We start from the raw sequence: 20,776 nt of genomic DNA, 5'->3' as shown, positions 1-20,776 counted from the left end.
GTGTCAGAGCTAGTGCTCGCCGGGCGAGTACACGAGCCAGTGGGGGGACTCGCCGACCTACTCGCAGTGTCGAGCGAGCAGAGGCTGTGTCAGAGCTAGTGCTCGCTGGTCGAGTACACGAGCCAGTGGGGGGTACTACTCGCAGTGTCCAGCGAGCAGAGGCTGTGTCAGAGCTAGTGCTCGCTGGGCGAGTACACGAGCCAGTGGGGGGTACTACTCGGAGTGTCCAGCGAGCAGAGGCTGTGTCAGAGCTAGTGCTCGCTGGGCGAGTACACGAGCCAGTGGGGGGACTCGCCGACCTACTCGCAGTGTCGAGCGAGCAGAGGCTGTGTCAGAGCTAGTGCTCGCTGGGCGAGTACACGAGCCAGTGGGGGGACTCGCCGACCTACTCGCAGTGTCGAGCGAGCAGAGGCTGTGTCAGAGCTAGTGCTCGCTGGGCGAGTACACGAGCCAGTGGGGGGACTCGCCGACCTACTCGGAGTGTCCAGCGAGCAGAGGCTGTGTCAGAGCTAGTGCTCGCTGGGCGAGTACACGAGCCAGTGGGGGGACTCGCCGACCTACTCGCAGTGTCGAGCGAGCAGAGGCTGTGTCAGAGCTAGTGCTCGCTGGGCGAGTACACGAGCCAGTGGGGGGACTCGCCGACCTACTCGCAGTGTCGAGCGAGCAGAGGGTGTGTCAGAGCTAGTGCTCGCTGGCCGAGTACACGAGCCAGTGGGGGGACTCGCCGACCTACTTGCAGTGTCGAGCGAGCAGAGGCTGTGTCAGTGCTAGTGCTAGCTGGGCGAGTACACGAGCCAGTGGGGGGACTCGCCGACCTACTCGGAGTGTCCAGCGAGCAGAGGCTGTGTCAGAGCTAGTGCTCGCTGGGCGAGTACACGAGCCAGTGGGGGGACTCGCCGACCTACTCGGAGTGTCCAGCGAGCAGAGGCTGTGTCAGAGCTAGTGCTCGCTGGGCGAGTACACGAGCCAGTGGGGGGACTCGCCGACCTACTCGCAGTGTCGAGCGAGCAGAGGCTGTGTCAGAGCTAGTGCTCGCCGGGCGAGTACACGAGCCAGTGGGGGGACTCGCCGACCTACTCGCAGTGTCGAGCGAGCAGAGGCTGTGTCAGAGCTAGTGCTCGCTGGTCGAGTACACGAGCCAGTGGGGGGTACTACTCGCAGTGTCCAGCGAGCAGAGGCTGTGTCAGAGCTAGTGCTCGCTGGGCGAGTACACGAGCCAGTGGGGGGTACTACTCGGAGTGTCCAGCGAGCAGAGGCTGTGTCAGAGCTAGTGCTCGCTGGGCGAGTACACGAGCCAGTGGGGGGACTCGCCGACCTACTCGCAGTGTCGAGCGAGCAGAGGCTGTGTTAGAGCTAGTGCTCGCTGGGCGAGTACACGAGCCAGTGGGGGGACTCGCCGACCTACTCGCAGTGTCGAGCGAGCAGAGGCTGTGTCAGAGCTAGTGCTCGCCGGGCGAGTACACGAACCAGTGAGGGGACTCGCCGACCTACTCGAAGTGTCGAGCGAGATGAGGCTGTGTCAGAGCTAGTGCTCGCTGGGCGAGTACACGAGCCAGTGGGGGGACTCGCCGACCTACTAGGAGTGTCCAGCGAGCAGAGGCTGTGTCAGAGCTAGTGCTCGCTGGGCGAGTACACGAGCCAGTGGGGGGAATCGCCGACCTACTCGCAGTGTCGAGCGAGCAGAGGCTGTGTCAGAGCTAGTGCTCGCTGGGCGAGTACACGAGCCAGTGGGGGGTACTACTCGCAGTGTCCAGCGAGCAGAGGCTGTGTCAGAGCTAGTGCTCGCTGGGCGAGTACACGAGCCAGTGGGGGGTACTATTTGCAGTGTCCAGCGAGCAGAGGCTGTGTCAGAGCTAGTGCTCGCTGGGCGAGTACACGAGCCAGTGGGGGGTACTACTCGCAGTGTCCAGCGAGCAGAGGCTGTGTCAGAGCTAGTGCTCGCTGGGCGAGTACACGAGCCAGTGGGGGGTACTACTCGCAGTGTCCAGCGAGCAGAGGCTGTGTCAGAGCTAGTGCTCGCTGGGCGAGTACACGAGCCAGTGGGGGGTACTACTCGCAGTGTCCAGCGAGCAGTGGCTGTGTCAGAGCTAGTGCTCGCTGGGCGAGTACACGAGCCAGTGGGGGGTACTACTCGCAGTGTCCAGCGAGCAGAGGCTGTGTCAGAGCTAGTGCTCGCTGGGCGAGTACACGAGCCAGTGGGGGGACTCGCCGACCTACTCGCAGTGTCGAGCGAGCAGAGGCTGTGTCAGAGCTAGTGCTCGCTGGGCGAGTACACGAGCCAGTGGGGGGACTCGTTGACCTACTCGGAGTGTCCAGCGAGCAGAGGCTGTGTCAGAGCTAGTGCTCGCTGGGCGAGTACACGAGCCAGTGGGGGGACTCGCCGACCTACTCGGAGTGTCCAGCGAGCAGAGGCTGTGTCAGAGCTAGTGCTCGCTGGGCGAGTACACGAGCCAGTGGGGGGACTCGCCGACCTACTCGCAGTGTCCAGCGAGCAGAGGCTGTGTCAGAGCTAGTGCTCGCCGGGCGAGTACACGAGCCAGTGGGGGGACTCGCCGACCTACTCGCAGTGTCGAGCGAGCAGAGGCTGTGTCAGAGCTAGTGCTCGCTGGTCGAGTACACAAGCCAGTGGGGGGTACTACTCGCAGTGTCCAGCGAGCAGAGGCTGTGTCAGAGCTAGTGCTCGCTGGGCGAGTACACGAGCCAGTGGGGGGTACTACTCGGAGTGTCCAGCGAGCAGAGGCTGTGTCAGAGCTAGTGCTCGCTGGGCGAGTACACGAGCCAGTGGGGGGATCGCCGACCTACTCGCAGTGTCGAGCGAGCAGAGGCTGTGTCAGAGCTAGTGCTCGCTGGGCGAGTACACGAGCCAGTGGTGGGACTCGCCGACCTACTCGCAGTGTCGAGCGAGCAGAGGCTGTGTCAGAGCTAGTGCTCGCTGGGCGAGTACACGAGCCAGTGGGGGGACTCGCCGACCTACTCGCAGTGTCGAGCGAGCAGAGGCTGTGTCAGAGCTAGTGCTCGCTGGGCGAGTACACGAGCCAGTGGGGGGACTCGCCGACCTACTCGGAGTGCCCAGCGAGCAGAGGCTGTGTCAGAGCTAGTGTCCGCTGGGCGAGTACACGAGCCAGTGGGGGGACTCGCCGACCTACTCGCAGTGTCGAGCGAGCAGAGGCTGTGTCAGAGCTAGTGCTCGCTGGGCTAGTACACGAGCCAGTGGGGGGACTCGCCGACCTACTCGCAGTGTCGAGCGAGCAGAGGCTGTGTCAGAGCTAGTGCTCGCTGGGCGAGTACACGAGCCAGTGGGGGGACTCGCCGACCTACTCGCAGTGTCGAGCGAGCAGAGGCTGTGTCAGAGCTAGTGCTCGCTGGGCGAGTACACGAGCCAGTGGGGGGACTCGCCGACCTACTCGGAGTGTCCAGCGAGCAGAGGCTGTGTCAGAGCTAGTGCTCGCTGGGCGAGTACACGAGCCAGTGGGGGGACTCGCCGACCTACTCGGAGTGTCCAGCGAGCAGAGGCTGTGTCAGAGCTAGTGCTCGCTGGGCGAGTACACGAGCCAGTGGGGGGACTCGCCGACCTACTCGCAGTGTCGAGCGAGCAGAGGCTGTGTCAGAGCTAGTGCTCGCCGGGCGAGTACACGAGCCAGTGGGGGGACTCGCCGACCTACTCGCAGTGTCGAGCGAGCAGAGGCTGTGTCAGAGCTAGTGCTCGCTGGTCGAGTACACGAGCCAGTGGGGGGTACTACTCGCAGTGTCCAGCGAGCAGAGGCTGTGTCAGAGCTAGTGCTCGCTGGGCGAGTACACGAGCCAGTGGGGGGTACTACTCGGAGTGTACAGCGAGCAGAGGCTGTGTCAGAGCTAGTGCTCGCTGGGCGAGTACACGAGCCAGTGGGGGGACTCGCCGACCTACTCGCAGTGTCGAGCGAGCAGAGGCTGTGTCAGAGCTAGTGCTCGCTGGGCGAGTACACGAGCCAGTGGGGGGACTCGCCGACCTACTCGCAGTGTCGAGCGAGGAGAGGCAGTGTCCGAGCTAGTGCTCGCCGGGCGAGTACACGAGCCAGTGGGGGGACTCGCCGACCTACTCGGTGTGTCCAGCGAGCGGAGGCTGTGTCAGAGCTAGTGCTCGCTGGGCGAGTACACGAGCCAGTGGGGGGACTCGCCGACCTACTCGCAGTGTCGAGCGAGCAGAGGCTGTGTCAGAGCTAGTGCTCGCTGGGCGAGTACACGAGCCAGTGGGGGGACTCACCGACCTACTCGCAGTGTCGAGCGAGCAGAGGCTGTGTCAGAGCTAGTGCTCGCTGGGCGAGTACACGAGCCAGTGGGGGGACTCGCCGACCTACTCGCAGTGTCGAGCGAGCAGAGGCTGTGTCAGAGCTAGTGCTCGCTGGGCGAGTACACGAGCCAGTGGGGGGACTCGCCGACCTACTCGGAGTGTCCAGCGAGCAGAGGCTTTGTCAGAGCTAGTGCTCGCTTGGCGAGTACACGAGCCAGTGGGGGGACTCGCCGACCTACTCGCAGTGTCGAGCGAGCAGAGGCTGTGTCAGAGCTAGTGCTCGCTGGGCGAGTACACGAGCCAGTGGGGGGACTCGCCGACCTACTCGCAGTGTCGAGCGAGCAGAGGCTGTGTCAGAGCTAGTGCTCGCTGGGCGAGTACACGAGCCAGTGGGGGGACTCGCCGACCTACTCGGAGTGTCCAGCGAGCAGAGGCTGTGTCAGAGCTAGTGCTCGCTGGGCGAGTACACGAGCCAGTGGGGGGACTCGCCGACCTACTCGCAGTGTCGAGCGAGCAGAGGCTGTGTCAGAGCTAGTGCTCGCTGGGCGAGTACACGAGCCAGTGGGGGGACTCGCCGACCTACTCGCAGTGTCGAGCGAGCAGAGGCTGTGTCAGAGCTAGTGCTCGCTGGGCGAGTACACGAGCCAGTGGGGGGACTCGCCGACCTACTCGCAGTGTCGAGCGAGCAGAGGCTGTGTCAGAGCTAGTGCTCGCTGGGCGAGTACACGAGCCAGTGGGGGGACTCGCCGACCTACTCGGAGTGTCCAGCGAGCAGAGGCTGTGTCAGAGCTAGTGCTCGCTGGGCGAGTACACGAGCCAGTGGGGGGACTCGCCGACCTACTCGGAGTGTCCAGCGAGCAGAGGCTGTGTCAGAGCTAGTGCTCGCTGGGCGAGTACACGAGCCAGTGGGGGGACTCGCCGACCTACTCGCAGTGTCGAGCGAGCAGAGGCTGTGTCAGAGCTAGTGCTCGCCGGGCGAGTACACGAGCCAGTGGGGGGACTCGCCGACCTACTCGCAGTGTCGAGCGAGCAGAGGCTGTGTCAGAGCTAGTGCTCGCTGGTCGAGTACACGAGCCAGTGGGGGGTACTACTCGCAGTGTCCAGCGAGCAGAGGCTGTGTCAGAGCTAGTGCTCGCTGGGCGAGTACACGAGCCAGTGGGGGGTACTACTCGGAGTGTCCAGCGAGCAGAGGCTGTGTCAGAGCTAGTGCTCGCTGGGCGAGTACACGAGCCAGTGGGGGGACTCGCCGACCTACTCGCAGTGTCGAGCGAGCAGAGGCTGTGTCAGAGCTAGTGCTCGCTGGGCGAGTACACGAGCCAGTGGGGGGACTCGCCGACCTACTCGCAGTGTCGAGCGAGGAGAGGCAGTGTCCGAGCTAGTGCTCGCCGGGCGAGTACACGAGCCAGTGGGGGGACTCGCCGACCTACTCGCAGTGTCCAGCGAGCAGAGGCTGTGTCAGAGCTAGTGCTCGCTGGATGAGTACACGAGCCAGTGGGGGGACTCGCCGACCTACTCGCAGTGTCGAGCGAGCAGAGGCTGTGTCAGAGCTAGTGCTCGCTGGGCGAGTACACGAGCCAGTGGGGGGACTCGCCGACCTACTCGGAGTGTCCAGCGAGCAGAGGCTGTGTCAGAGCTAGTGCTCGCTGGGCGAGTACACGAGCCAGTGGGTGGACTCGCCGACCTACTCGCAGTGTCGAGCGAGCAAAGGCTGTGTCAGAGCTAGTGCTCGCTGGGCGAGTACACGAGCCAGTGGGGGGACTCGCCGACCTACTCGCAGTGTCGAGCGAGCAGAGGCTGTGTCAGAGCTAGTGCTCGCTGGGCGATTACACGAGCCAGTGGGGGGACTCGCCGACCTACTCGCAGTGTCGAGCGAGCAGAGGCTGTGTCAGAGCTAGTGCTCGCTGGGCGAGTACACGAGCCAGTGGGGGGACTCGCCGACCTACTCGGAGTGTCCAGCGAGCAGAGGCTGTGTCAGAGCTAGTGCTCGCTGGGCGAGTACACGAGCCAGTGGGGGGACTCGCCGACCTACTCGGAGTGTCCAGCGAGCAGAGGCTGTGTCAGAGCTAGTGCTCGCTGGGCGAGTACACGAGCCAGTGGGGGGACTCGCCGACCTACTCGCAGTGTCGAGCGAGCAGAGGCTGTGTCAGATCTAGTGCTCGCTGGGCGAGTACACGAGCCAGTGGGGGGACTCGCCGACCTACTCGGAGTGTCCAGCGAGCAGAGGCTGTGTCAGAGCTAGTGCTCGCTGGGCGAGTACACGAGCCAGTGGGGGGACTCGCCGACCTACTCGCAGTGTCGAGCGAGCAGAGGCTGTGTCAGAGCTAGTGCTCGCTGGGCGAGTACACGAGCCAGTGGGGGATACTACTCGCAGTGTCCAGCGAGCAGAGGCTGTGTCAGAGCTAGTGCTCGCTGGGCGAGTACACGAGCCAGTGGGGGGTACTACTCGGAGTGTCCAGCGAGCAGAGGCTGTGTCAGAGCTAGTGCTCGCTGGGCGAGTACACGAGCCAGTGGGGGGTACTACTTGGAGTGTCCAGCGAGCAGGAGTGTCTAGGACTGCTCGGTGAATGCGGTGGACCTGTGGGGGATATGCGGCTCTCCAGATGACGAGTACCAGCCGAGCTAGTGACGCCACATTGGCCTCAGCTTGTGCCAACCACGGCATTCACCCCGAGACTGTAATGAGTGGGAATTAATTAGAATTTAAAGTTCAGTGTCTGTTGTGGAGTATAGGAGTTTGGTAATTTTGCATTAAAGATTTATTTTGAATGTACACGAAGTAATTTTTGGGCTGTTGTGTCATGGAGTCGTAAACACTTCCTTTAAATATTAAAGTCCATCTAGAATATTGTTCAAGTTATTAATTTCTCAGTGCTCTTTATTTTGTTAATTATTACAATATGTTATTATGTGTTTAGTATGTGTAGGCTTTAAATTGAGTGCTGTGAAAGGAAGACCCAGCTACGTCAAGTTGTAAACAGCCCAAACTTATACTATATTTTTTATTTATTTATATTATTTTCCGGTAAATATACTGTTTAAAAATAATGGTAGGTACCTGTAGTTTGCATGTCCCCCTATATTTTTTCCAAGTTTGTTGGTCACTATCACAACAATTACTTTAATTGTGGACACTTAAATAATGATGAGTTTACGTCTACGCAAAAATAACTAAATAAATTTAGCTAAAAAAAACTGCTCATTTAAAGATTTAGTTGTAAAATAAGTCCTTTTAAATAAAGCTTATTTATTTTCCATTAAAAGCTAATATACCGTGATCAATTTCACGTGAGATAGCAAATAATAAAATAATACTAAAACAGCTTTGCAATTATTATTTATAATTTGACCTGTTAACACTAGTACAAGTACATTTTTTGCTGTAACTGGGGTATAACAATGTGCATACAAGTTTGTATCGCAGAAGAGAAGAAATAATTCTAAACTCCATACACACGATACCTAGAATGTTAACAGAAAACCAGCCAACGCAGTTGCCTACAACAGTCGCCTACAACAGGTTGTCGCCATTTTTGTTTTGCGCTCACTAGGTTCAAACCGAGGACTCCATGATTTAACCGCGGTTTTGTAAAAATGTTTTTAAATAATTTTCCATTAATTTTAATTTTTTTTCTCGAATTTTTGGTATAATTATTTACAAATTTTCAAGAGGGTGGCCGTGACGTTATAAATTCAAATTGGCGGGACGTTTTAATAAACTTTTTTAATTAATTTCTTTTTAATTTTAAAAATTTTACCATTGAAATCGGATAATAATTTTCAAGATGGTGGCCGTAATGAATATTGTAACGGTGACGACACAATTCAAAATGGCGGCCATAACATCTTAATTGTCAAGATTATGACCTAAGTGGCTTAGGGCGACTTGCTTTTAGGACTCTTAAGCCGTTTTTGGGACATTTAAAGCAACTGGTTTTTGAGGACTACAACGGGAAATTTGTCATCAAAATGGGATTTTTTAATCTCAAATTAGGAAAATTTTAATTTTTCAAATTATTTTGGCAGAATTTTTTTTCAAACAACTGAGTTTTTGGATGATTTTGTCTAATTTTGGGGTAAGTTCAAGGAATTGTAAGTCATTTTTGGCAAATTTTGAAGGTTAAGGTCAAAGGTCAAGGTCATAAAAGATGATCGCCGTGACGTCACAATTCAAGATGGCGGACATCAGCTTCACACCCAGAATCCAGACTGAAAATCATTCGATACTTACTACTATAATTATTTATTTTTTATTTGGTTATTAGATATGTATATTTTTGACAGCTGGAATTATTAAATAAACTTTACTTAAACGAATTATGATATTCTTTCACCCTTTGCTTTCGCTTTTACCCTTTGCTAGATTGCTGGCAATTAGAACTGAAGATATGTTTGCATACAGATTGTTTTGCAAACTATTCAGAACGATAAATAACTTGGTCCCACTAGATAGTCCAACACTCCGGCCCTGGAGTCTAGGCCACACTGTGCGCAGTTGCTGGGGAGGGTAGTCGGAACACGCCTCGATGAAACACGCCCGACGGGAACTGAGGTCGCCATGACACCTGCTTATCTTATCTGCCGCGTGGGCCTTCAGCTCACGAGAAGGTTACTTTTTTATATCAGCAGGTGATTTAGCTCTCGCTGAAGCCAGGCTTCTACTGTTTGCATTCATTACGAGGGGTTGTCAGGACTGCCGTATATCAGCGCAACTCACCCAGTGTACATAGACACTGCTGCATGGCACTCAGCCAATTGTTCAAACTGATATCGAAATTGCTAAGATACTACATCATCTCATATCTAGATGAAGAACGATACATAAAGCCAAGCAATAAACCACATCTGGGCAAACATTAAAGATTGTTTTGGGACTGCGAGACTCTGAAACTGAGAGAGACCTCCTCTGGTTGGCACTAACAGCCGAACAGCCAGGAAGACTTCGGTGCCTGTCTCGCAGGCGTGGTGACAGGACAGCATCTGGACAGCCACATGCTGAGTGTGCTGTCACATCACACTGGACAGTGTTCGACCTTGCTGAGGCAACAACTGCAGTCGCATACCTCAATGAGCACGTCATGGCTGTCAGCGCAGGCTAACACATGCCAGACGGCAGTCCTCGCAGTTGCTCGCATACTTGGTTTAAATGTTGTGTTTTGCATTCAGTGGTTAACTTGGTTATTATTAGCCCTTGACTCTGGTCCATGGTCGGACAACCCACTGCTTCGTCCGCGGACTTCTCGTGGAAAGAGGAGTCTGTTCCTGTTGAGGGCCCAGAAGTGCGGACAGGCCGATAAGTGCAGTCAAGTAGTCATTTAAAAGCACTGAGAGCAGTTTCGAAAGGAAAGTCTTGTCCCGTGTGAGGCTAAAGGAATTTGTCTCTAATGTTGATTTATATGTGCACAAGTGTTGGCACGACACCATGACAGCGGCACGTGCACTAGCCGTTTTAATCAACTTAGCTTTAAGGAATTTTATTCGCGCAACTCATTTAGTGACAGGCAGTGATAAGGTGTGAATTTTGAGATTAATTTTATGTAACATTCTAGATTATTAAAAAGGCACTTATTTTGAATTATTTGTGTTATTATAGATTTGTGTACAGTTTGAAACAAATTTTTATATAGGCCTAATGCGTGAGCTGTATGTGTACGTCAGACATACGGTCGATGTTTAACAGGTCTCTTAAGTAAGTTGGTGACTCACGAATTTAGCGTGTTTTAAAGCTGAAGAAGTGTAACAGGCTTTATTGAGGGTTAGCAAATCTGTTGTCTGTTTGTGGGATTACTGTAACTACATAAATGTTAGTCCGTTCGTGAATATAAACTTTTTCAAATAATGTAAACTTTTTTTAATGAATTTCTACGTGTTCGTGGTGGACTTGACTTCACTCAGTTGGAACTCAGAAGAAGATTATCCACAGTTTTACTGCATGTCAAATTGATTTTAATAATTTGGACTCTGAAATTTAATGTTCACTTCGTTTAATTAAATGTGGCAAATCATTCGGAAAGGACCTCACCAGAGACGTGAGATGTAAAGGCATGAGGCTTAAACAGTTTATATGTTTTTATTTTGTTTAGCAACTTTTATAAAAAAAAAATTTGCGAATGTCTAAATGTTTTCTGTGCAAATATTTGTGACATTGTCAAGTCACATTTTTTATGTAATCTAGCAAGAACAATATAAAATCTGTGTTGCAAGTGGTATAATCCAAGAAGACAAAGTTGTTAAATTTTTGCGACCAATATGCTTTGTTGTTTTTATAGATTTATTGTACTCCTGGGTACCGCTGTGAAATGAGTCAGCACGTGTAGAAATGGACAGGTAATATAATCTCGCGTGCATTAGGAGATGGGGTTGGTGAAACAGCTACGGATTTAAAAGCTTTCCTCGCATCTTCTGCAATTGGGTCAATTATTTTTGGCCCCTCGGTTGTTGAGTGGAGCCGGTAGCAAACATCAATACCGCAGAGGGGCCGCATCCATCACAGTGAAGACTGCGTCGCCTGCAGGGACAGCGGCCATCTGCACTAACCCTAGCAGTAGGCACTCTGACACTGTTCCAGACTGCTCGCGAGTGGAGCCGGACAGCCACTCACCGATCTTGGCGAGGCTGGCGCAGAAAATCCACACTAACCCTAGCAGCAGGCACTCTGACACTGTTCCAGACTGCTCGCGAGCCGAGCCGGACAGCCACTCACCGATCTTGGCGAGGCTGGCGCAGAAGATCCACACTAACCCTAGCAGTAGGCACACTGACACTGTTCCAGACTGCTCGCGAGTGGAGCCGGACAGCCACTCACCGATCTTGGCGAGGCTGGCGCAGAAGATCCACACTAACCCTAGCAGCAGGCACTCTGACACTGTTCCAGACTGCTCGCGAGCCGAGCCGGACAGCCACTCACCGATCTTGGCGAGGCTGGCGCAGAAGATCCACACTAACCCTAGCAGTAGGCACACTGACACTGTTCCAGACTGCTCGCGAGTGGAGCCGGACAGCCACTCACCGATCTTGGCGAGGCTGGCGCAGAAGATCCACACTAACCCTAGCAGCAGGCACTCTGACACTGTTCCAGACTGCTCGCGAGTGGAGCCGGACAGCCACTCACCGATCTTGGCGAGGCTGGCGCAGAAGATCCACACTAACCCTAGCAGTAGGCACACTGACACTGTTCCAGACTGCTCGCGAGTGGAGCCGGACAGCCACTCACCGATCTTGGCGAGGCTGGCGCAGAAGATCCACACTAACCCTAGCAGTAGGCACACTGACACTGTTCCAGACTGCTCGCGAGTGGAGCCGGACAGCCACTCACCGATCTTGGCGAGGCTGGCGCAGAAGATCCACACTAACCCTAGCAGTAGGCACACTGACACTGTTCCAGACTGCTCGCGAGTGGAGCCGGACAGCCACTCACCGATCTTGGCGAGGCTGGCGCAGAAGATCCACACTAACCCTAGCAGCAGGCACTCTGACACTGTTCCAGACTGCTCGCGAGCCGAGCCGGACAGCCACTCACCGATCTTGGCGAGGCTGGCGCAGAAGATCCACACTAACCCTAGCAGCAGGCACTCTGACACTGTTCCAGACTGCTCGCGAGCCGAGCCGGACAGCCACTCACCGATCTTGGCGAGGCTGGCGCAGAAGATCCACACTAACCCTAGCAGCAGGCACTCTGACACTGTTCCAGACTGCTCGCGAGCCGAGCCGGACAGCCACTCACCGATCTTGGCGAGGCTGGCGCAGAAGATCCACACTAACCCTAGCAGTAGGCACACTGACACTGTTCCAGACTGCTCGCGAGTGGAGCCGGACAGCCACTCACCGATCTTGGCGAGGCTGGCGCAGAAGATCCACACTAACCCTAGCAGCAGGCACTCTGACACTGTTCCAGACTGCTCGCGAGCCGAGCCGGACAGCCACTCACCGATCTTGGCGAGGCTGGCGCAGAAGATCCACACTAACCCTAGCAGTAGGCACACTGACACTGTTCCAGACTGCTCGCGAGCCGAGCCGGACAGCCACTCACCGATCTTGGCGAGGCTGGCGCAGAAGATCCACACTAACCCTAGCAGTAGGCACACTGACACTGTTCCAGACTGCTCGCGAGCCGAGCCGGACAGCCACTCACCGATCTTGGCGAGGCTGGCGCAGAAGATCCACACTAACCCTAGCAGTAGGCACACTGACACTGTTCCAGACTGCTCGCGAGCCGAGCCGGACAGCCACTCACCGATCTTGGCGAGGCTGGCGCAGAAGATCCACACTAACCCTAGCAGTAGGCACACTGACACTGTTCCAGACTGCTCGCGAGTGGAGCCGGACAGCCACTCACCGATCTTGGCGAGGCTGGCGCAGAAGATCCACACTAACCCTAGCAGTAGGCACACTGACACTGTTCCAGACTGCTCGCGAGTGGAGCCGGACAGCCACTCACCGATCTTGGCGAGGCTGGCGCAGAAGATCCACACTAACCCTAGCAGCAGGCACTCTGACACTGTTCCAGACTGCTCGCGAGCCGAGCCGGACAGCCACTCACCGATCTTGGCGAGGCTGGCGCAGAAGATCCACACTAACCCTAGCAGTAGGCACACTGACACTGTTCCAGACTGCTCGCGAGTGGAGCCGGACAGCCACTCACCGATCTTGGCGAGGCTGGCGCAGAAGATCCACACTAACCCTAGCAGCAGGCACTCTGACACTGTTCCAGACTGCTCGCGAGTGGAGCCGGACAGCCACTCACCGATCTTGGCGAGGCTGGCGCAGAAGATCCACACTAACCCTAGCAGCAGGCACTCTGACACTGTTCCAGACTGCTCGCGAGCCAAGCCGGACAGCCACTCACCGATCTTGGCGAGGCTGGCGCAGAAGATCCACACTAACCCTAGCAGTAGGCACTCTGACACTGTTCCAGACTGCTCGCGAGCCGAGCCGGACAGCCACTCACCGATCTTGGCGAGGCTGGCGCAGAAGATCCACACTAACCCTAGCAGTAGGCACTCTGACACTGTTCCAGACTGCTCGCGAGCCGAGCCGGACAGCCACTCACCGATCTTGGCGAGGCTGGCGCAGAAGATCCACACTAACCCTAGCAGCAGGCACTCTGACACTGTTCCAGACTGCTCGCGAGCCGAGCCGGACAGCCACTCACCCATCTTGGCGAGGCTGGCGCAGAAGATCCACACTAACCCTAGCAGTAGGCACTCTGACACTGTTCCAGACTGCTCGCGAGTGGAGCCGGACAGCCACTCACCGATCTTGGCGAGGCTGGCGCAGAAGATCCACACTAACCCTAGCAGTAGGCACACTGACACTGTTCCAGACTGCTCGCGAGTGGAGCCGGACAGCCACTCACCGATCTTGGCGAGGCTGGCGCAGAAGATCCACACTAACCCTAGCAGTAGGCACTCTGACACTGTTCCAGACTGCTCGCGAGTGGAGCCGGACAGCCACTCACCGATCTTGGCGAGGCTGGCGCAGAAGATCCACACTAACCCTAGCAGTAGGCACACTGACACTGTTCCAGACTGCTCGCGAGTGGAGCCGGACAGCCACTCACCGATCTTGGCGAGGCTGGCGCAGAAGATCCACACTAACCCTAGCAGCAGGCACTCTGACACTGTTCCAGACTGCTCGCGAGCCGAGCCGGACAGCCACTCACCGATCTTGGCGAGGCTGGCGCAGAAGATCCACACTAACCCTAGCAGTAGGCACACTGACACTGTTCCAGACTGCTCGCGAGCCGAGCCGGACAGCCACTCACCGATCTTGGCGAGGCTGGCGCAGAAGATCCACACTAACCCTAGCAGTAGGCACTCTGACACTGTTCCAGACTGCTCGCGAGCCGCACCGGACAGCCACTCACCGATCTTGGCGAGGCTGGCGCAGAAGATCCACACTAACCCTAGCAGCAGGCACTCTGACACTGTTCCAGACTGCTCGCGAGCCGAGCCGGACAGCCACTCACCGATCTTGGCGAGGCTGGCGCAGAAGATCCACACTAACCCTAGCAGTAGGCACTCTGACACTGTTCCAGACTGCTCGCGAGTGGAGCCGGACAGCCACTCACCGATCTTGTCGAGGCTGGCGCAGAAGATCCACACTAACCCTAGCAGTAGGCACACTGACACTGTTCCAGACTGCTCGCGAGTGGAGCCGGACAGCCACTCACCGATCTTGGCGAGGCTGGCGCAGAAGATCCACACTAACCCTAGCAGTAGGCACTCTGACACTGTTCCAGACTGCTCGCGAGTGGAGCCGGACAGCCACTCACCGATCTTGGCGAGGCTGGCGCAGAAGATCCACACTAACCCTAGCAGTAGGCACACTGACACTGTTCCAGACTGCTCGCGAGTGGAGCCGGACAGCCACTCACCGATCTTGGCGAGGCTGGCGCAGAAGATCCACACTAACCCTAGCAGCAGGCACTCTGACACTGTTCCAGACTGCTCGCGAGCCGAGCCGGACAGCCACTCACCGATCTTGGCGAGGCTGGCGCAGAAGATCCACACTAACCCTAGCAGCAGGCACTCTGACACTGTTCCAGACTGCTCGCGAGTGGAGCCGGACAGCCACTCACCGATCTTGGCGAGGCTGGCGCAGAAGATCCACACTAACCCTAGCAGTAGGCACACTGACACTGTTCCAGACTGCTCGCGAGTGGAGCCGGACAGCCACTCACCGATCTTGGCGAGGCTGGCGCAGAAGATCCACACTAACCCTAGCAGTAGGCACACTGACACTGTTCCAGACTGCTCGCGAGTGGAGCCGGACAGCCACTCACCGATCTTGGCGAGGCTGGCGCAGAAGATCCACACTAACCCTAGCAGTAGGCACACTGACACTGTTCCAGACTGCTCGCGAGCCGAGCCGGACAGCCACTCACCGATCTTGGCGAGGCTGGCGCAGAAGATCCACACTAACCCTAGCAGTAGGCACACTGACACTGTTCCAGACTGCTCGCGAGCCGAGCCGGACAGCCACTCACCGATCTTGGCGAGGCTGGCGCAGAAGATCCACACTAACCCTAGCAGTAGGCACTCTGACACTGTTCCAGACTGCTCGCGAGCCGAGCCGGACAGCCACTCACCGATCTTGGCGAGGCTGGCGCAGAAGATCCACACTAACCCTAGCAGTAGGCACACTGACACTGTTCCAGACTGCTCGCGAGCCGAGCCGGACAGCCACTCACCGATCTTGGCGAGGCTGGCGCAGAAGATCCACACTAACCCTAGCAGTAGGCACACTGACACTGTTCCAGACTGCTCGCGAGTGGAGCCGGACAGCCACTCACCGATCTTGGCGAGGCTGGCGCAGAAGATCCACACTAACCCTAGCAGTAGGCACACTGACACTGTTCCAGACTGCTCGCGAGTGGAGCCGGACAGCCACTCACCGATCTTGGCGAGGCTGGCGCAGAAGATCCACACTAACCCTAGCAGCAGGCACTCTGACACTGTTCCAGACTGCTCGCGAGCCGAGCCGGACAGCCACTCACCGATCTTGGCGAGGCTGGCGCAGAAGATCCACACTAACCCTAGCAGTAGGCACACTGACACTGTTCCAGACTGCTCGCGAGTGGAGCCGGACAGCCACTCACCGATCTTGGCGAGGCTGGCGCAGAAGATCCACACTAACCCTAGCAGCAGGCACTCTGACACTGTTCCAGACTGCTCGCGAGTGGAGCCGGACAGCCACTCACCGATCTTGGCGAGGCTGGCGCAGAAGATCCACACTAACCCTAGCAGCAGGCACTCTGACACTGTTCCAGACTGCTCGCGAGCCAAGCCGGACAGCCACTCACCGATCTTGGCGAGGCTGGCGCAGAAGATCCACACTAACCCTAGCAGTAGGCACTCTGACACTGTTCCAGACTGCTCGCGAGCCAAGCCGGACAGCCACTCACCGATCTTGGCGAGGCTGGCGCAGAAGATCCACACTAACCCTAGCAGTAGGCACTCTGACACTGTTCCAGACTGCTCGCGAGCCGAGCCGGACAGCCACTCACCGATCTTGGCGAGGCTGGCGCAGAAGATCCACACTAACCCTAGCAGCAGGCACTATGACACTGTTCCAGACTGCTCGCGAGCCGAGCCGGACAGCCACTCACCGATCTTGGCGAGGCTGGCGCAGAAGATCCACACTAACCCTAGCAGTAGGCACTCTGACACTGTTCCAGACTGCTCGCGAGTGGAGCCGGACAGCCACTCACCGATCTTGGCGAGGCTGGCGCAGAAGATCCACACTAACCCTAGCAGTAGGCACACTGACACTGTTCCAGACTGCTCGCGAGTGGAGCCGGACAGCCACTCACCGATCTTGGCGAGGCTGGCGCAGAAGATCCACACTAACCCTAGCAGTAGGCACTCTGACACTGTTCCAGACTGCTCGCGAGTGGAGCCGGACAGCCACTCACCGATCTTGGCGAGGCTGGCGCAGAAGATCCACACTAACCCTAGCAGTAGGCACACTGACACTGTTCCAGACTGCTCGCGAGTGGAGCCGGACAGCCACTCACCGATCTTGGCGAGGCTGGCGCAGAAGATCCACACTAACCCTAGCAGCAGGCACTCTGACACTGTTCCAGACTGCTCGCGAGCCGAGCCGGACAGCCACTCACCGATCTTGGCGAGGCTGGCGCAGAAGATCCACACTAACCCTAGCAGTAGGCACACTGACACTGTTCCAGACTGCTCGCGAGCCGAGCCGGACAGCCACTCACCGATCTTGGCGAGGCTGGCGCAGAAGATCCACACTAACCCTAGCAGCAGGCACTCTGACACTGTTCCAGACTGCTCGCGAGCCGAGCCGGACAGCCACTCACCGATCTTGGCGAGGCTGGCGCAGAAGATCCACACTAACCCTAGCAGCAGGCACTCTGACACTGTTCCAGACTGCTCGCGAGCCGAGCCGGACAGCCACTCACCGATCTTGGCGAGGCTGGCGCAGAAGATCCACACTAACCCTAGCAGCAGGCACTCTGACACTGTTCCAGACTGCTCGCGAGCCGAGCCGGACAGCCACTCACCGATCTTGGCGAGGCTGGCGCAGAAGATCCACACTAACCCTAGCAGTAGGCACACTGACACTGTTCCAGACTGCTCGCGAGTGGAGCCGGACAGCCACTCACCGATCTTGGCGAGGCTGGCGCAGAAGATCCACACTAACCCTAGCAGCAGGCACTCTGACACTGTTCCAGACTGCTCGCGAGTGGAGCCGGACAGCCACTCACCGATCTTGGCGAGGCTGGCGCAGAAGATCCACACTAACCCTAGCAGCAGGCACTCTGACACTGTTCCAGACTGCTCGCGAGCCGAGCCGGACAGCCACTCACCGATCTTGGCGAGGCTGGCGCAGAAGATCCACACTAACCCTAGCAGTAGGCACTCTGACATTGTTCCAGACTGCTCGCGAGCCGAGCCGGACAGCCACTCACCGATCTTGGCGAGGCTGGCGCAGAAGATCCACACTAACCCTAGCAGTAGGCACTCTGACACTGTTCCAGACTGCTCGCGAGCCGCACCGGACAGCCACTCACCGATCTTGGCGAGGCTGGCGCAGAAGATCCACACTAACCCTAGCAGCAGGCACTCTGACACTGTTCCAGACTGCTCGCGAGCCGAGCCGGACAGCCACTCACCGATCTTGGCGAGGCTGGCGCAGAAGATCCACACTAACCCTAGCAGTAGGCACTCTGACACTGTTCCAGACTGCTCGCGAGTGGAGCCGGACAGCCACTCACCGATCTTGGCGAGGCTGGCGCAGAAGATCCACACTAACCCTAGCAGTAGGCACACTGACACTGTTCCAGACTGCTCGCGAGTGGAGCCGGACAGCCACTCACCGATTATGGCGAGGCTGGCGCAGAAGATCCACACTAACCCTAGCAGTAGGCACTCTGACACTGTTCCAGACTGCTCGCGAGTGGAGCCGGACAGCCACTCACCGATCTTGGCGAGGCTGGCGCAGAAGATCCACACTAACCCTAGCAGTAGGCACACTGACACTGTTCCAGACTGCTCGCGAGTGGAGCCGGACAGCCACTTACCGATCTTGGCGAGGCTGGCGCAGAAGATCCACACTAACCCTAGCAGCAGGCACTCTGACACTGTTCCAGACTGCTCGCGAGCCGAGCCGGACAGCCACTCACCGATCTTGGCGAGGCTGGCGCAGAAGATCCACACTAACCCTAGCAGCAGGCACTCTGACACTGTTCCAGACTGCTCGCGAGTGGAGCCGGACAGCCACTCACCGATCTTGGCGAGGCTGGCGCAGAAGATCCACACTAACCCTAGCAGTAGGCACACTGACACTGTTCCAGACTGCTCGCGAGTGGAGCCGGACAGCCACTCACCGATCTTGGCGAGGCTGGCGCAGAAGATCCACACTAACCCTAGCAGTAGGCACACTGACACTGTTCCAGACTGCTCGCGAGTGGAGCCGGACAGCCACTCACCGATCTTGGCGAGGCTGGCGCAGAAGATCCACACTAACCCTAGCAGTAGGCACACTGACACTGTTCCAGACTGCTCGCGAGCCGAGCCGGACAGCCACTCACCGATCTTGGCGAGGCTGGCGCAGAAGATCCACACTAACCCTAGCAGTAGGCACACTGACACTGTTCCAGACTGCTCGCGAGCCGAGCCGGACAGCCACTCACCGATCTTGGCGAGGCTGGCGCAGAAGATCCACACTAACCCTAGCAGTAGGCACACTGACACTGTTCCAGACTGCTCGCGAGTGGAGCCGGACAGCCACTCACCGATCTTGGCGAGGCTGGCGCAGAAGATCCACACTAACCCTAGCAGTAGGCACACTGACACTGTTCCAGACTGCTCGCGAGTGGAGCCGGACAGCCACTCACCGATCTTGGCGAGGCTGGCGCAGAAGATCCACACTAACCCTAGCAGCAGGCACTCTGACACTGTTCCAGACTGCTCGCGAGCCGAGCCGGACAGCCACTCACCGATCTTGGCGAGGCTGGCGCAGAAGATCCACACTAACCCTAGCAGTAGGCACACTGACACTGTTCCAGACTGCTCGCGAGTGGAGCCGGACAGCCACTCACCGATCTTGGCGAGGCTGGCGCAGAAGATCCACACTAACCCTAGCAGTAGGCACACTGACACTGTTCCAGACTGCTCGCGAGCCGAGCCGGACAGCCACTCACCGATCTTGGCGAGGCTGGCGCAGAAGATCCACACTAACCCTAGCAGTAGGCACACTGACACTGTTCCAGACTGCTCGCGAGCCGAGCCGGACAGCCACTCACCGATCTTGGCGAGGCTGGCGCAGAAGATCCACACTAACCCTAGCAGTAGGCACTCTGACACTGTTCCAGACTGCTCGCGAGCCGAGCCGGACAGCCACTCACCGATCTTGGCGAGGCTGGCGCAGAAGATCCACACTAACCCTAGCAGCAGGCACTCTGACACTGTTCCAGACTGCTCGCGAGCCGAGCCGGACAGCCACTCACCGATCTTGGCGAGGCTGGCGCAGAAGATCCACACTAACCCTAGCAGTAGGCACTCTGACACTGTTCCAGACTGCTCGCGAGCCGAGCCGGACAGCCACTCACCGATCTTGGCGAGGCTGGCGCAGAAGATCCACACTAACCCTAGCAGTAGGCACTCTGACACTGTTCCAGACTGCTCGCGAGCCGAGCCGGACAGCCACTCACCGATCTTGGCGAGGCTGGCGCAGAAGATCCACACTAACCCTAGCAGTAGGCACTCTGACACTGTTCCAGACTGCTCGCGAGCCGAGCCGGACAGCCACTCACCGATCTTGGCGAGGCTGGCGCAGAAGATCCACACTAACCCTAGCAGCAGGCACTCTGACACTGTTCCAGACTGCTTGCGAGCCGAGCCGGACAGCCACTCACCGATCTTGGCGAGGCTGGCGCAGAAGATCCACACTAACCCTAGCAGCAGGCACTCTGACACTGTTCCAGACTGCTCGCGAGCCGAGCCGGACAGCCACTCACCGATCTTGGCGAGGCTGGCGCAGAAGATCCACACTAACCCTAGCAGTAGGCACACTGACACTGTTCCAGACTGCTCGCGAGTGGAGCCGGACAGCCACTCACCGATCTTGGCGAGGCTGGCGCAGAAGATCCACAGGCCGATGATGAAGGGCGTCTCGACGCGCGCGAACTCCACGGCCGCCACCTCGTAGCGCTTGACGGGGCGGCGGGTGGGCTCGGGGGCGGCGGGGGGCGGGCTGGCCGCCTCCTGGGGCTCGTCGGGGCCGTAGTCCAGGTCGGGGGCGGGCTCCGCCGCCAGCGCGTGGCTCGCGGCCCGCGGCGCGACGGGCGCGACGGGCGCGACGGGCGCGACGGTGCGCACGGACCACAGCGCCGCCCCCGCGCGCGCGGCCAGTAGCGCCAGTAGCGCGAGCAGCAGCAGCCGCCCGCAGCCCGCCATGGCGAGCCTCGCACTGCGCCAGCCGCCCCCCGCCACACCGCCCCCCGCGCAGGCGCCTGGGCGCGCGTAGGTGCTGCCAACCTCACTG

The 20,776-nt window shown here is 57.9% G+C and overlaps 1 protein-coding gene across 1 annotated transcript in view; it reads right to left on the bottom strand.

Moving 5' to 3' along the window:
- LOC134534381 (sodium/hydrogen exchanger 3) overlaps window positions 1-20,776 on the bottom strand; it is a 178,924-nt gene extending 158,148 nt beyond the window's left edge. Inside the window, exon 1 of the mRNA XM_063372841.1 lies at window positions 20,352-20,776. Within this exon, the coding sequence (XP_063228911.1) occupies window positions 20,352-20,688 (337 nt within the window). The 5' untranslated portion in view covers window positions 20,689-20,776. The remainder of the gene's footprint in view (window positions 1-20,351) is intronic.

This window comes from Bacillus rossius, chromosome 7 (genome assembly GCF_032445375.1).
Source record: "Bacillus rossius redtenbacheri isolate Brsri chromosome 7, Brsri_v3, whole genome shotgun sequence".
NCBI lineage: Eukaryota > Metazoa > Arthropoda > Insecta > Phasmatodea > Bacillidae > Bacillus > Bacillus rossius.
This window is presented reverse-complemented; position numbering and strand designations above follow the sequence as displayed.